The sequence below is a fragment of the Botryllus schlosseri genome, chromosome 8, assembly GCF_051294905.1.
Source record: "Botryllus schlosseri isolate E-star chromosome 8, Bs_hap1, whole genome shotgun sequence".
NCBI classification, from domain to species: domain Eukaryota; kingdom Metazoa; phylum Chordata; class Ascidiacea; order Stolidobranchia; family Styelidae; genus Botryllus; species Botryllus schlosseri.
Window position 1 is genome coordinate 15,985,180 of NC_137243.1, and position 16,229 is coordinate 16,001,408.

At 40.4% G+C, this 16,229-nt stretch overlaps 2 protein-coding genes across 2 annotated transcripts; both read left to right on the forward strand.

Moving 5' to 3' along the window:
* Positions 1 to 26: 26 nt before the first annotated feature.
* LOC145445052 (ADP-ribosylation factor GTPase-activating protein 3-like) lies at positions 27 to 8,609 on the forward strand. The gene is made up of 8 exons (XM_080323146.1): positions 27 to 294; positions 364 to 518; positions 1,071 to 1,202; positions 4,777 to 4,890; positions 5,876 to 6,079; positions 6,483 to 6,576; positions 7,099 to 7,290; positions 8,030 to 8,609. The coding sequence occupies exons 1-8, from the start codon at positions 193 to 195 to the stop codon at positions 8,045 to 8,047; spliced, it is 1,011 nt and encodes a 336-aa protein (XP_080179272.1). The 5' UTR covers positions 27 to 192; the 3' UTR covers positions 8,048 to 8,609.
* A 4,805-nt stretch (positions 8,610 to 13,414) lies between these two features.
* On the forward strand, positions 13,415 to 14,804 carry LOC145444851 (uncharacterized). The gene has a single exon (XM_080322888.1). The coding sequence runs from the start codon at positions 13,553 to 13,555 to the stop codon at positions 14,453 to 14,455; it is 903 nt and encodes a 300-aa protein (XP_080179014.1). The 5' UTR covers positions 13,415 to 13,552; the 3' UTR covers positions 14,456 to 14,804.
* Positions 14,805 to 16,229: the final 1,425 nt, after the last annotated feature.

Sequence of the window (16,229 nt, forward strand, 5' to 3'; positions counted from 1 at the left end):
TTAGTTCAAACACAACAGCAAACTAAAATCTAAATAAACTTGAGTGTTGTAATTGTAAACTCTGCAAACCAGCGAAAGGCTTTAAAGTGCAGTTTTTATATGTTGAAGTTGTTAGCAAAAAGGCTGGTCTTCCTCTGAAGCGCGTTAAGTTCTTCATATAATTTCCTCTCCGCATATACGTGTCTAAGTAAAATGAGTGATGCGCCAGCCCCGCGTGTGGTACCGGCGAGCTCTATCCAATCGTCTCAGAAGTCCACCATAACAAAGAGAGGAAACACGCGTGCCAAAAAAGGGGTATATGAATATTTTGAACTAAATTTGGGAGAAGTGAATGTTTCTGACATGTTGAAACTGATATTATAGTTGGGAGCAAAAAAGGTCGGGGGCCTGGGCGCCCAGAAAGCTGTAAAAATTGACTTTGCTGAGCTGGAGAAAAGTGCCGAAGAGGCTGACAAAGCACACATGCGACTCTCGGTCTCCTCGTCTGGGAGTGATAGGAAACAAGATGATCAAGCGACGTACGAGTATAAGATTATCTTTAGTAGCCTATAACTCATTTCATTTTCATTGTGTCACGACTCACAGTCACAGGCACCCTGTATGGAATTGGTGTCCTGTGCTCACGCAATTATTTATTTAATTATTTCAACTCTGAGAATAATCGTTGCTCACCTAGGCAAAGCATACCGAGATTCCAGATTCGATGGGCACTAATGTTCTATTCCATACCATGATCGATTGTATGATATCACTTTTTTGCAAATTCCTGGTCTGTTTCATAATTTTTAAGGCTTGTTGCCATAGGTGTATGTTACATAATGTTGAAAATTGACTTTCCCACTCAAATTTAGGTTCAATCGTGAAATAATCTTTAACCAATGACATTATTTGGCAAGCTATCTGGTATTTTGACTGTGCACAGACCCATTTGCTTAGAACGTTCCTTTCTAGTTGTATGTTTTGCATAGTAGTCTTCGCATTGTCTATGGTTTCACTTATATTCACTCCAAAATTAGGAAATTATGCTTCAAACCGACTTGATTAAAACTGGGTGCTTGCTGATCATGCAGGGAATCCTCGAGAAAGTTTGCATATCAAGACATTGAGCGGCAGGAGAAACAGTTCGACAAAAAACTGTCTTCTATGGACGACCGAAAAAAGCAACAAGCACAACGGCTAGGAATGGGCATGGGACGAACTGAGTAAGAGGAGTTATTTGACTTGTGTGGTTACAAGGTCTCTCAGCATTGAAATTATGCTTCGGTTTCACTTGAACTGGAATTCAGTTTTTGATATATTTATACAACTTTAATATACATTTTAATAATATATTCATATCATAAATATATTAAAACAACAACACAACACAACTGCATATTAATTTCCGGGTCGAGTATTTCGAGTAGTATTTCACTGATCAGAAAAATTTATTTATGATTAGGAATGGCTTGTCAACAACCAGGGTTGTAATGACTCGAGTCATGATATCCTGGTGACTCGATTTGACTCGACTCATTTTCTCAAAACACGGAAATGACTCGACTCGAGTCAATCAGTGTATTGACTCGACTTGACTCGAGTCATTGTGCATGACTCGAACCAAGTCATATGACTTGAGACTCAGACGGCCGGGATCGACATTTCAATTTGATTTAGAAGAATAATAAGGTAATCACACTTTTCTTCTATTGGTAGTGGTACTTTAAAATGCGACCAGAAACTGCTAAAAGTAAGGAAAATTAATATATATTAAATGAGAACCATTCGATATCCCAGACAGAGTTATAAAAAGTGGGTTTACATGACTTGTGACCTTCATGACTGGGAACTGAGCAGTCAACATGATGACTTGGACTCGGACTCGAGTCACAATACCATGACTCGGACTTGACCCGCTGCTCGCTGACTTGGACTCGAACTTGACTCGATGGGGAGTTGAAAATTACTCGGCTTGACTCGTGTCAAAACTATAAAAGTGAGATTGACTTGTGACTTGGTTACAACCCTGTCCACAGCTAGCAGCGATTGAAGCCCAAATGCTTTTGAGAAGTAGATTGATTTTAATCTTCAGAAGTGAACCTATTAGAGCAGCGGTTCTCAACCGGGGGTCCGCGAAGCAATTTCAGGGGGTCCGCAAGACCTCTAATTTTTTTTTTTTAGTCTGAGAAAGCATGAGGCAGTTTCGCACCACAACTGCTAAAACCTCATGACTCATATCATCAGAATAATCGTCTGACATGAACTATCGTTGCTAATTATGGAGATAGTAACGTCAATCAAGGTGACTTCGCAATGTCTGCAAAACCTTCTCGATTTGAAGTTGTCAGTCTCATCAAATTAGTGAACAGTCATTTGAAATAAAAATTTCCGAAGTATTTCTCTAATTTGTCCCAATGCAGGAATTGAAACCTCGCCACGAAATCCATTTTATCCTGTGATATACATAACCACTATTTGAACAGGTTCTTGGAGCTACAGAACAATTGAATAGTATATTCATATTGAAATGAACCCGAATATTTTCGGCTGACACTCGTCAAAAATCGGACAATGATATACCTGCTCTTAAAGCTCGCTCAGCTATCATATTTGGCCCATTCTTATTGCAGGTGCTCTATCGATATAAGGCTGGTTTTTTGATGAACAAGGAGTGTTTCGTTGCTATCAGGGCATTACGCTCCAACTCTGAAATTCATATCACCAGTTATATTGGTATGCAGCCTTGTCTTGTTAATGTTCAATTGTTCATGGTCGAAAAGGTTTGCTCGTAAATTTATATGTAAACCGAAACAGAACAAGTCGTTTCATGACAGTGTTTCTCAGTGGAAGACTTGGATCGATTCTTTGGCGCATAAAATTTGTCGATACTTTTAGATTAGGATTTCACTTTGACGAAAGAAACTCTCTGCGGGCCGATCAAAATGCCACCGCGGGCCGAATTTGGCCCGTGGTCCGTATGTTGCCCGTCCCTGCCCTCGATGCTGGACATGATATGTTCATAAAATATATGTTGTTTTTTTTCATTTTGGTACCATAAATGTTGCGCTCACACCAAAAGTATCGTCGGAAGCGTTATGCGTTAACATTGTATTAGCCTCGATCTATCTTAGCGAAAATGGTTTTTGGCACTCTTCGTTCATATCAAAACGAAGACGCGGATTTTCAAGATACGACCAAGTACTTCAAGAAATACAGTAGCAAAATTAGCTTTGAAATAATAAAAGTCTACCAATTTCTACCCGAGAAAAGTCATTATTTTGCTGTTTATCACAAGCCTACAGTTCATATTTGCACAAGATAGATATGAAGGTTGCACCATAATAGAGCTAAAATTGAACTAAAACTTGAGGGGGTCCGCGAGGGTCCGTGACGGTCAAAAGGGGTCCGCGAAGCCAAAAAGGTTGAGAACCACTGTATTAGAGTGTATGACTCGCCAGCAAATATTTTCCCATTTTAATTGTAGGTCTACCCAGTAGCCATGTCGTAATATTTTATAAATTTGACTGGGGATGAAATGATATATCAACAGTGTTGAATGCCAGCTAGTCGAAACGATATAAATACGCTGTAATGCAGCGAAAATCTTTCATGTGTGCAATATTTTCTTCGTATGACCTGATTCCAGAAAGTCGCTTACCTACACTGATCTGTATCCGTCCTCAATTGACTAGGCTGCACGTATGTAAACGGGCTGGTTAACTCGACTTCCAACAACAGTCTGATTCGTAGACGTAGACACCCAAGTCCATGTTGATTTTGTTCTCTACCGTCGTGTTTATTGAACCAATTACAAATTCGAACGTGTCTTATTATTTTAGAATGCATACACACTAATGCGAAAGTATTGACCACCCTAACCCAATTGTGGCATATCGTTGAAGTCCTATTTAGTGTTCGTTTCTTGGTAGTTGGTTATGTTACGAGATGATGTTTTGGAATCTGTCTACTGGTACAATTCCGTCATCAGAATTGATGTTTGATCGAGTACACATCATCACTTTGTCAAACTTCATCTGGATATATTCCATTATCATCCGGTATACATCCTCTTTCTTCGATCTGCCATTATTAATGGCTTTGTTGTGGATTATCAAACTATTACTTTCAGAAATTTGCGCCAAATATTTATCTAGCAAAATGGTTTAATACATCCAAAATGATTGTTGATTTTTTAGTTTCCTTCAGAGACTCGGTTGGTAATTGGTATAATTGCGATGTAATTTGTTCGATCTGTTGAGCAATCTCTTGCAGTCGTATGGCAAATAGGTCGAGAGCAAAGGTTTCTGGGCATAATTATTAATTACAGTAACCGTGCGTGCGCGATTGTAAATTCATCAGGCATAGCTTAGCTAGTGCATATGACAATGTAGGGTCAAAGGCCAGTGGTCGACTGGTCGTACGAGTTGATATACAAGCTAGATCTTGTTATTAGGCGAATAGTAGGCTACAACTACAACATTTCTATTGTTTCCAACTAATAATGGGACAAGGGGTATAAACATATACACTTGTCACATATATTAGCCTCTTGACGTGCAAAATTGAGATAACTCTAATAAATGCTATGTAGTTTTATTTATATTGAGCTAGGTAACAAACCGTATATTTAAATATTTACATAGATAGGTCATGATCATGACTGAATCTGAATCCATAATTCCGGGGTTTGCTATCAATATATATATATATATATGTGCTGGCAACATTACAGGCCGAAGATATTGAATTGATTTAATATGAAAATTGACTGGATAAGTGACAATATCATCTTTTCAGTGGCGTTTCACACTCCTTAAAAATGATGACGATTAGCCAAGAGACGCCAACCGAAGAACCGCGAAGAAGTCGCTACAGAGATAACGACACGTTTTATGACGCCAGGTCCTCCAAGTAAGCGCTGCCCATGCAAAGACCGCTTTAAGATGTACTTTTCTGAAATTAAGACGCCTCATTTTGCGTTTACTTTGCCAAGACTTGCTTGTTTTTGTTCATCAAAGTGTTTAGGTGGTTTCGTGTATCGTCAACCCAAAGCAGTTAACAGGCAGCTCATTCATTGATTCTTATGGCTCTTATGCCTCCGGTTTATGCAAATACATTTAGTAGGGCATAGGTAGGACGCGCTTCGTGCAGTACAGTGTGATTTTGAGTTTCTTGCATAGTTTTGAATTGTAGGCCTAACCTCTTTGGAAGTCGTCATTTCGAAATGGTTTACGAGTGGGCACTTGCGTATTTTCCGAGTAGTCCTTAACTAATGATATTAATAAAATTGAATGCAGCTCGAACTTCAGGTAGAAATACGATTTGTCTTACATGTAGAGAAATTCCACTCGGGCTACTACGTTCCTCGGAAAAACACGACGTTTGTTTTATTAAATAACTCAATTAAACCTTTCCTGCGCACAAAATTATAACAACAAAATGTTCACTGTCATTGCATGAGGCCGATCTTTGTTTCATTTTAAAATGCTAGAATCAATAATTATATATTCAGTTGACCAAGCCAATTTTATGTAAACAAAAGGAGTTTTTGTATAACTTACAAATTTTGCTATTTGTTTGTAGTCATTTTATTTACATTGTGTGTTACTACTGTAGCACCGTATATTTCAAAGTTTGTTGTTGCCATTGTTACAATGCGAGTTTCATGGTGTGTAATTGTGATTGTTAGTCATACTCTGCCTTATTGGTTTAAGTCCCGTTAGTGTGTCGGTATGATTCTTGAAAAGAGGCACCCGAGAAGTCTTGCTACAATGTATCTTGTATTGAAATCTATCTTCAAGCTCCGTACCGGTACCACGAACCAGCCATTTAGCTCCATAAAACTAGGTAAACTTGACGGTATATTTCCTGACTCTCGTATGTTTCTCCAATTTAGTCGCTGGATGGACGATGACGACGATGAGGATAGCAGCAGTTATGGAACGCGCGATATGAGTTATAAGCAATCGTATACAATGTCCAGCGTCAAGTCAAAACCACGCAGGGAAGATCCGCCGCCGTCTTATTTTATAGAACCGATCGAGGGCCCTCACAAGAGTGTGTCGTCGGTCATCCAATCAAATAGGGAAACGACCGACAGGTGAGATATTCGACTGCGTCCGTTTGGTAATCGACCGGCTAGTGCTTGATGTTGTGACGCAAATTTCTATACAGCTCTACTCCAGACTTTTTTAAGATTCCAAATTTGCCAAAATGAAATTCAAGACCCGCAACTTGAGTTTGTTTTGCAATAAATTGCAACCGATCAAAACTGACAACTCTCGATACATGGTGTACTTAGCAGGAAAAATTTCGCTGTGTGACTCTGACTCTTTCACACGACCCCATAGAATTGAACATTGCAACTCTGATGTTATCGACCGAAATTGTGTAATTTCCCTTGCACCACGGTACAATAATGATTCAGAATACCCTTGTATTTGCAATTGGTGACCTTGTCGTGTGCCGCACGCGAAGTCGTATTTATTTCAACTTGTGTGTAGGCAAAGAAAAAGTGGCGGAGTGACCTTGGACAAGTTGGCCAACGCAAAGGCAATTTCGTCGGACATGGTCTTCGGTGATCAAGACCGTTCAGAGGTATTGTGTCATGTTCTCGTAATTTTGTTGAATTTGCGGCATGTTTCTGTTACTGGACCTGGGTCGTGTCGTTATGCTACAGCCAGGCTTGAAGTAATCGTGATTTGTAACCTTACTAAATTATTGCATTTTCTAGTAATCGTAATTGTGTGTGTTTGAAAAAATTTTGAAGTAATCATAATCAATTATTTTGCGTATGCAACAGATTGCTTCGTGTAACACCATTGCTCGACTGTGTAGTTTTGATAATGATAAAACTGAATCAGCCGTCGTAACCAAACTTGAGACACAGTCACTTCATAACGTCAGTTGACAACTATCTGAAGTTCATTCTCTGCCTCGGCCACATCGAGAAAATGCAACTATCAAAAAATCAGAGATTGATTAATTGCAATAGTATCCTTTGTGCAAATCTTTTAGCCGATGTTCCTATACGAGGGATTTCCGAGGAAAATGGCCGCTGTCAAGATGTTTTACGCGCCTTCAGCTTTTATTTGAGACCTCATTATGCTGCACTTTCAGGCCGAGCGACGACAGCGGCTGAGCAACATGGAAGGGCGTTCCGCGATATCCAGCGCAGACATGTTTGGCGGCGACGATCGGACGCAGTCGCCGTCGTATAACATGCCGGATTTAGGAAATTTGAAAGACGGAGTGCGGTCGGTTGCGGGCAAAATGTCGTCGGTCATGTCCGGAATCGCTTCGACTATCCAGGTGATTTTTTTCGGACGAAAACTATCGGGTGTGATTTTTTCATCTTGGCGTACCCACTCGTGTGCGGAAGTGGTCGCTAATTGAGTACTTTGACTTTTTTGGAGCACTCGAGTGGATTTTGCCTTCTTAGACTACTTTCCCAAGTGGTCATGTTTTCGGAATACTTTCCACCTTTGTTTGAACAGTTTTTGGGCAAAAATAGGTAAAATATATGATAGTTTTGGAATGAGTTCGCATCACTTTGTATCTCGGTAACAGAATATATTCTCCAAGTCCCTATCAGTAGTCGTTTTGGGTTAGTTGCGAAGATGCATCGTGCAATTTTCAGAGCAGCCACCTCCGATGAACTGCTGTAAGTATGCGAGTCCTCTACCAAATCTTTTGAAACTACCCTGGCACTTTTCAGACCATTCGCATTCTAAATGAAAACTGTTCTCGTGTCTTTAAAATTTATACTTGCGCATGCTACTACTTTAATTGAATAGGAATTCATTTAGTTACTTCTATGTCTACTTGAGTAGCAATGCTGACTGTTGGCCCACTCTGCCCGTATGAATTCCATGATGCAATTTTCTGTATGCTGATAAGTCTGGTAATTCGTAGGGGGCATATATTGCCTGTCTAGGGGTTTTTCGTCTGTTTCACTGAAAAGAAATGTAGCCCTGCCCCACCCAGCTCTACGTCAAAATTTGATTACATTCTATACGGCTCAAATGATTGTTGTGGGTTTTCTTTTCAGGATCGATATGGGACTTGATGGTGTCAGCTTTGTGGAGAGATATTCAAGAGTTAGTATAAGGGAGAATCCGTCCTAACATAACGAAGTTTCATCGATATTACGGCAGTCGAAAAAGAGTTTTTTCCCCGTTTGCGGTGTCTAAATATAGTATTGTCTCGGCAAAGCCATACGATGCGTTCTGTGGCAGTTTTATCAGTATATGCAAATCATTTTGCAGAACCAACACGTACCAGATGTCCGATTACTTATATTTCGTTGCTATTGTCTTTCGTTTCCAAGATTAGATGGTGTTATTTCATGGATGGTTTCCAAATTGCGTTTTTTCTGTTTTATTGTTAGTTCCAGTGACAGATTGAGATGGTAGTAAGGTGGGATATTGTATGTGACTGATATTTATGTATACTATGTCGGCGTTGACAGACCTGTCTGGTAACTTTAGACATATAGTACCCTACCATGGTGATGTGCCTTTTTCGGAGCAGTATGTTTGCTACAGGGAAGTATGAAACTACTATATTCTCCTGGTGTGGTCTTTGATTTCTTTTCGAACTATGGCTGCAATAAAATCTCTTTCTGCAAATGTTGCTGTCCACTTTCATGTGGTTTTGTCTTGGAAGCACACGCCACACACGATGAAAGTAGGGCCCCGCCGGACGATAGCTTCCGACATGCGATGCAATGCCGCGCAAAGGAAAATATTCTATATTATCTTTCAACACATGATTAGGGCTGGGCACAATGATTCGAGTACTCGAATCTGAATCGAGTATTAATTGTTATGATTCGAGTCGAGTAGTAAAAGACGATTTTTTCGAGTATTGAAATTTTACGCTCCTCGGCACTGGAAGTTAATTTTTCAACGAGAATAATAGTTTCGACAGTAATTTCACTGTTGAAGCCTTGAAACCAGACTTGGACAACTAGAAAATTTTCAGCTTTACCAGATTAGATTAGATCACCGGCATTTCGCTCTAATTTAGTGAAATTATACAACTAGAATTATCTAGTCGTCCAAGCATATACTTGGACAACTAGAAAATTTTCAGCTTTTCCAAATTAGATTAGAATTAGATTACTTGCATTTCACTCTAATTTAGTGAAATTAGACAACTAGAATTATCTATTTGTCCAAGTCTGCTTGAAACCTTGATTGGCCGTATCGTAGCATACGAAACATTTAGTATAAAGCTACGAACGTTGCTGGAACTAGCACATTTTCGAAGTCATGATCGTCCCACAACCAAGTCCAATAAAATCGGTACGGTCGAAAAAATACCAAAGTATCTTTAATATGACGGATAACAGGGATTATAGTCTTTGTGGTGGCATAAATGGTAAATATTTGAACTTTAACATAATGTTCCGCTATGACGTCATAATGAGTGATACTCGATTACTCGACTCGACGCATAGAGAGAGAGAGAGAGAGAGAGTCTTTATTTTCATCGAACCAAAACACATAACAAACGGCAGTGATGGTGGTACAGAAAATATGCGTGCACAGTATTCGGTATTAGATAGGAATGATCGATAAGACCGTGAAGGTCATCTAGTCTGATCACACCAGCATCAAACAGGTACACTTGACTCTGAACAGTCTGGCTGTAAAGAAATGTTTAGTTAAAGGAAAATAGAAAAAAATTAAACAATGGTGGCAAATGATCAATGAAGCAATGTCTGGGCGAGGTAGGGCAACAGTGTTAGTGTAACGACAAGAGGTGATCAAGTAGGGCTTTTTTGAATCTATTATAGGGCAATTCCCGGATATGTGGTGGTAATGCATTCCAGATGATAGGTCCCGAGTAGTCGATAGATCTCTTAGTTAGGTTGCTATTGGGTGGGGGTAGGTAGATGTTTCCTTTAGACGAGGATCTCGTGTAATGGGAATGGACATGTTTAGCAGGTATGAAAAAGTCATCAAACACAGGAGGCAGACTATTGGAAAAATATTTGTGAACAACTTTTGATACTTCGAGGCGATATAGTTCATCAACTCGCAAAATTCGATGCTTACGGTAGTAAGGCGATAAATTGGTACGTAAAGGTACAGATGAGATCAGCCGTATCGCACGGTTTTGCAGGGTTCGAATTATGCACAAAAATGTGGTGCATGCATTTCCCCATACTACGATTCCATATTGCAGATGAGAGTGGAAAAGAGAGAAGTAGATGGTTCGTAGCACTGATCTGGAAACCAAAGATTGGAGACGGGTCATTATTCCCACACACCGAGCTAGTTTTGATATTGTGCATTCAATATGCTGCTTCCAAGACAATTTGGAATCAATGGTGACGCCGAGATATAACGTGATTCAGAATCGAATCACTCGGGTACTCGATTTTGCCCAGTCCTACACATGATGTCGTTATTTAATGCCTTGACTTCAACATTGGTACGACTCCCTCAAGAAAACATACTCATGGTTCATAGACATAGGCATTTCGGCGTCGGCCATTACTGCGCTATAGACACGCATGAGGTTCCGGCCTACAAAGTAATTAACATCAATGGGCCCGACCGAACATTGCCTTTGAATTTGGACGGTTCTACCCCAGGGGCGGGCAACTTCTCCAGTTGACGGGCCGGATTGCTGAATCGATACATTCTTCGCCCATTTATCCACATAAACGAGGAATAAATCGTATTTAATGAATGTATTTTAACAACAGTAGGGTGTTCTCGGAGGACGCCCTAATGTCCTCTTTTTTGATGATTTTGGTTAAATATAGGGCAAAATGCGACTGAGATACGGTAAATCAGCACTGAAGCAACGCTCCGGCGACTATTTCGGGAGCTGAGCCGGAAAGCTGATTTTTTTTAGTCAACCAGCGGATAACGTGAAAGGAAAACTGTTATTCGGGGTTTGAGCCAGAAAGTTGACCTTTTTTTAGTCCCGACCACGAAGTGGGAAAAAATTACCATTTTTTCAGGATTTTCCTCCGGTATTGCAGAGGTCTGAAAATTTTGAAAAAGAGTCCTCTTTTCAGATTTCCAAAATATGGTAACCCGAAACAACCAAAGCCACTCGTCGATATTGACGAACGCAGTGGTGATTTGAGAACGGCATTGTCATACAGGCGCCGCCATGTCTGCTTCTCTCTGATCCATCAACACACGGTGCAAGATTCAAGGCGTTCGATAAGCCCGCGGTATCCCAAATTTACCAAGATATCAATTCATTAGGGTTGAGTGGATGGTGAGGTAGCGTAGTGGTGTAATCCACAGCTACAAAACCAATGAGTTGTGAGTGCGAGTCCGATCGAGGTCAACTCCAGAATTCCTACCTAAGTGTTGGAGGTTTATCTGGGCTCCTCCTCGCCATCTCATCTGTGCAAGCGGTTGTCTTATGAAAACCTAGAAGTGGGGAATGCTACAAGTCGGCGCTTGCCGAATCAAAACAAGAAAAATATAGGCCTAGGCCTGGTGTAAAAGACCATTGTAGTCTAAACCATGATTACCAGTGAGAGAGAGAGTCTTTATTTTCATCAAACCAAAATACATAACACACGGCAGTGGTGGTGGTACAGAAAATATGCATGCACAGTATTCGGTATTAGATAGGAATGATCGATAAGACCGTGAAGGTCATCTAGTCTGATCACACCAGCATCAAACAGGTACACTTGACTCTAAACAGTCTGGCTGTAAAAAATGTTACGGTAGTTAAAAAAAATAAAATAGAGGAAAAATTAAACGATGGTAGCAAATGATCAATGAAGCAATGTCTGGGCGAGGTAGGGCAACAGTGTTAGTGTAACGACAAGAGGCGATCAAGTAGGGCCACAAACAAACAACATTAGGGTTGAGTAGATCGTAAATGCCTATATGCAAGTATTCTCGCTTCGACGAACTTCCGCGTAAGCTCCACTCTCGCACGCTGCGCACACACGTATATAATAACATACAGTCACTAAAATTTGACGTAGTAAGCAATAGTGGGGGATATCGGCCGCGGGTCACATTATAATGTAAGACGGGAAACTGTCCGCGGGCCGGACAAAATCCCGTCGCGGGCCGGATCCGAAAACCAAATTTGATTAATTTATGAAAATGAGAAAAATACATACCGAAAAAATCTGACCCGATAGAGAAATTCTGAAGACAGAATCGTATTCAGCAGCATAAGCTGAAATTAGCCTAAATCGATCATTAAAATTTTGGGGGCAATTTTTTTTTGAAATTCGTAGACCAGTGTAATTTTATGGGTCGAAAAGAGCCTGTGATTGAACGAAGATAGAGAATCACTGGATTCAAGTTCACCAAAAACTCACTTATTCTGTATTTCAACAACCAAGGTTTCATGATAGATGATTTCAATAACAATATTTGATCTGTTGCCGTTGATTTTCTGCACCAACCCAGATTCCATCATTATAGATGATTCCAATAACAATAATTGATGGCTGCTGTACGCTGACCGTAATGTCATTAACGAATGCCGAAATTTGATTAATTCATGAAAATGAGAAAAATGCATAGGCTTACGGAAAAAAATCTGACGTGATAGAGAAATTTTGAGCACAGAATCGGATTCACAGCAACCTTAAATTAGCCTGAATCAATCAATATCATTTTTGGCGCAAAATTTTGTTCGAAATTTGTAGACTATTAGTGCTCACGAAATCAGAATTGCCGGCAGAGCTGAGTGATGTGTCTTGGAAATTGTAGGGCCCGTAAATAATAATTGAAAATCTTCGGGCGGGTGGACCCGTTGGTGTCACTGAGCTATGACACTGAGGAATGACTTCGCTACATGATACATTAATTTTCGGTCATCATAAGGGCAGTCCTTTTCGGCCAAGGTTTTATCGCTGCCTATATAGTCCTGGCATACTTTCTGGAGTCGCCTAAAACTTCATATGTCTTGGTGCGTTGTGACGTGGCAATGACCGACGCCGAAATGCCTATTTCTATGAATCATGCGTATATTTTCTTGTGGGAAGAATACCCAATTATCAAGATACTCGGCAACATTAACCAGTATAGAGAGAAAGTATGGAGAATGGAGAGGCATGGAACGGGAAATGTTGCTATGGTATGGAACGAGTGAGGAGGGTATAGAATATGGAAATTTCCTGTTCACCTTACGTGATCCAGTGATATTCGATTCGGCAAAACTCTAATGAAGTACATGCACTCCGCACTGAAATCGGCGATTGCCCTCGACCGTGATCAAATGCTTAAAGTGCATGAGTATACAACTGGGGTGTCCATACACTGACCTATATAAACACGCGTCCATATCATTCGCGAAATCCCAATTGGGAAAAGGATTTTGACTTGAAAAATAACCGCTATTTGCTGGAAAATAGATCAGTGGTCAGGACTTCTCACGGTACAGGAAGGTCACGAGCTCGGGTCAACCCGACTGCAGTGTATTTTCATTTTCCTATTTTGTTGATTGTTCGTTTGCTTCTTTGTTCAGTCTTCAGTGTAATTGGTTTGGCAAGAGAACGTAGGCCCCGTATACTGTCCTGTCAGTACTATACGTGTACTGTACATGATACTTGAATTCCGGAGCAATGTCGCACGGCGGTGATATGGAAGATGCAAGACGCGATGGACATCGACAAAAACGTCGCGCATTAGGGTCTCAAGAAGACGAATTTCAATCGCGAAGACGTATGGAACGCGAAAGGATCGCCACAACTGGGGTACCCGAAGTATGGGCCGCATCACCCAAAGCCGCGGAAGAGTTTTCCAACGAGAAACCAAGCGGTCTCGCAAAAAAAAGGTCGACACGGCATGAAAATGGCAGTCACTCGAAAGAACACGGTAAGAAAAAGAAACGAACTAAATCAAATTCCGATTCTGATTCAAAACCGAAAAAGCATAAAAAATCAAAAAAGAAGAAATCGAAACACAAACACAAGCACAAGAAATCAAAGAAAGCCAAATCTGACAGCAGTTCAGAGGATGAGGAAATGTGGGAAGAAAGATCTTCTGTTAACAGTAGCGCAATTGCCAAAAATGTACCATCACCGAAAGAGATTGAAACTGAAGAATTGACTGTTATTCAGACAAAGCCTATTCCTGTACCGGTAGATCATGAAGACATTGTAATCGGTCCTATGCCCATGTCTCTGGAAGATGAAAATGGGGATAAGCGCCTTGACTTCGGTCATGCACTCCTGCCCGGAGAAGGCGCGGCCATGGCGGCATACGTCGCGGAAGGTAAAAGAATACCTAGGAGAGGAGAAATCGGTTTGACTAGCGACGAAATTGTTTCGTACGAGGATGTTGGTTACGTCATGAGCGGAAGCCGTCACAGAAGAATGGAAGCTGTACGTATGAGAAAGGAAAACCAGATTTATAGTGCTGACGAGAAACGAGCTTTAGCGTCGTTGAATCGTCAAGAGAGAGACAAACGAGAAGCACGAATCTTATGCTCATTCCGTGAACTCGTAAAGGATAAGACCTCATGACGCTGTCTCATCATACCGTTGCCAGTTTCGATCGACAGATTGAGATCTCGTCCTCGGAAACCTGGGCCCTGATGACTCGCGAGTAATCTCAGGGGACGCCACAAGTGATAGAGTGCGCCCATTCACAATCATAGCAACCACCAAATTGCAATGGATAAGTTGATACTTCAAAGAGCTGTAATTTGTTTTCACAAATGAGTGTATTTGGTGTGAACCATAATCACATATGATTACTGCCTTTGGAGTAATTATGCGCAACAGCCTACTCTACTCTGTGAGAAATGGCCAAGCTTGTCATTAATATTTTCTATCTGCCTTACTCTGATAAATTTCATACTGTGTTGAAGCAGTTACATCGTTATATATTGAGTGCACAGTATAAGAGATACAATTACTCTTTGGGTTGGTATTATAGATAACGGCCTTGCCATGTCCCAGAATTTTTTGTCGGAGTAGAGAACCTCTTCCAACTAGTAAGCTGCTAAGACTCCATGTGGTACAAACAGGTGGTAAAAGTAGCAGTAACTAACCAGAATTGGTAAGTAATCAAGTGTTCTTCTCGGGTGATTACGTTTTCAGACTGTCTATTTGAAGATAAGCAGCTTACTTTCTGTTGTAGATTTTGTGAAGTGGGAAGTAGTATTTGGATGGGTACGCAAGTACGCATCACTTCCTGGAGTGAAGTTGTCATGGAAACTAGGCGATGCAGACCCTTTATGACAGTAGGGATTTATACTTTCCACAATCTCACGTACTTTCAACGCTAGAATGTAGCAATCCTGTGTTAGCAGCAACGATACATCTTGCGATTCTCAAAGTAAACTCACTGATCAACAAAAGTCTACAAATCTACTTTTCCCGACCAGGTACTTTAGTACTTCAAGAACCGTTTGTTTGCTACGACCCTACTACCGTTTGTTTGCTACAACCCTACTAAAAAGTAAGCGCCATTGTCACCACGATCAGACAGAACCTAAGTGTTTCCTGGCAAAATTTGACACCAGACAAACAAAACTGAATGAATAGTTGATTGTCCAGAAACCAGAAAATCATACCACCACGCTAACAAAGATGCATGGAATGTTAATGGCATTCTATGAATTGCATGGAAAATGGAAAAGGTTAATTCCATGTCTCATTCTGATACTGAAACTTTCTACAGTTTATCATGAAACAGAATTAGGTACCAAACAATTTTTCGCGCCGTTGAGCAGATCAGAAAATATCACCATTCTTAATAGCATTGTTCACATTAGCTCATGAAAAGAACTGGAAATGAGTGCACCAGGACAGTGCTAACTCGACAGATGCTCTTTCAAGGACTGGGTAAAATGTACAGTGATGATGATGTTCACTAAAACCTCATTGAAATATATAACGTTATATTATCGCAAATGGAATAAAGGCTTGCTGACCACCACATTATTATTAACACAAAACTTGATGCTGTGAATTATGGATAGTAACAACGCAATAAAGACAAGCTAAAATCTTAATGTCGAATGACGGGAACTTACACAATATGCATGGTTATTAGCAATTTACATTACCGATATCATGATAAACATGTTAATTGAGATGGAAAATAGTCAAAATACCATCAGGGTATATCATTTGGACGACCTGACAATATCATGAAGATACTCCAGTCCACTTTTACATCAGTACTTGCTGGGTCCTGGGTGCCAGAAGCTTCCATAATACTTTCACGCAACGATTGTAATAAATTTTCAGATCGTTTTGTCTCCATTAATTTTCTATATCCTGACCACGA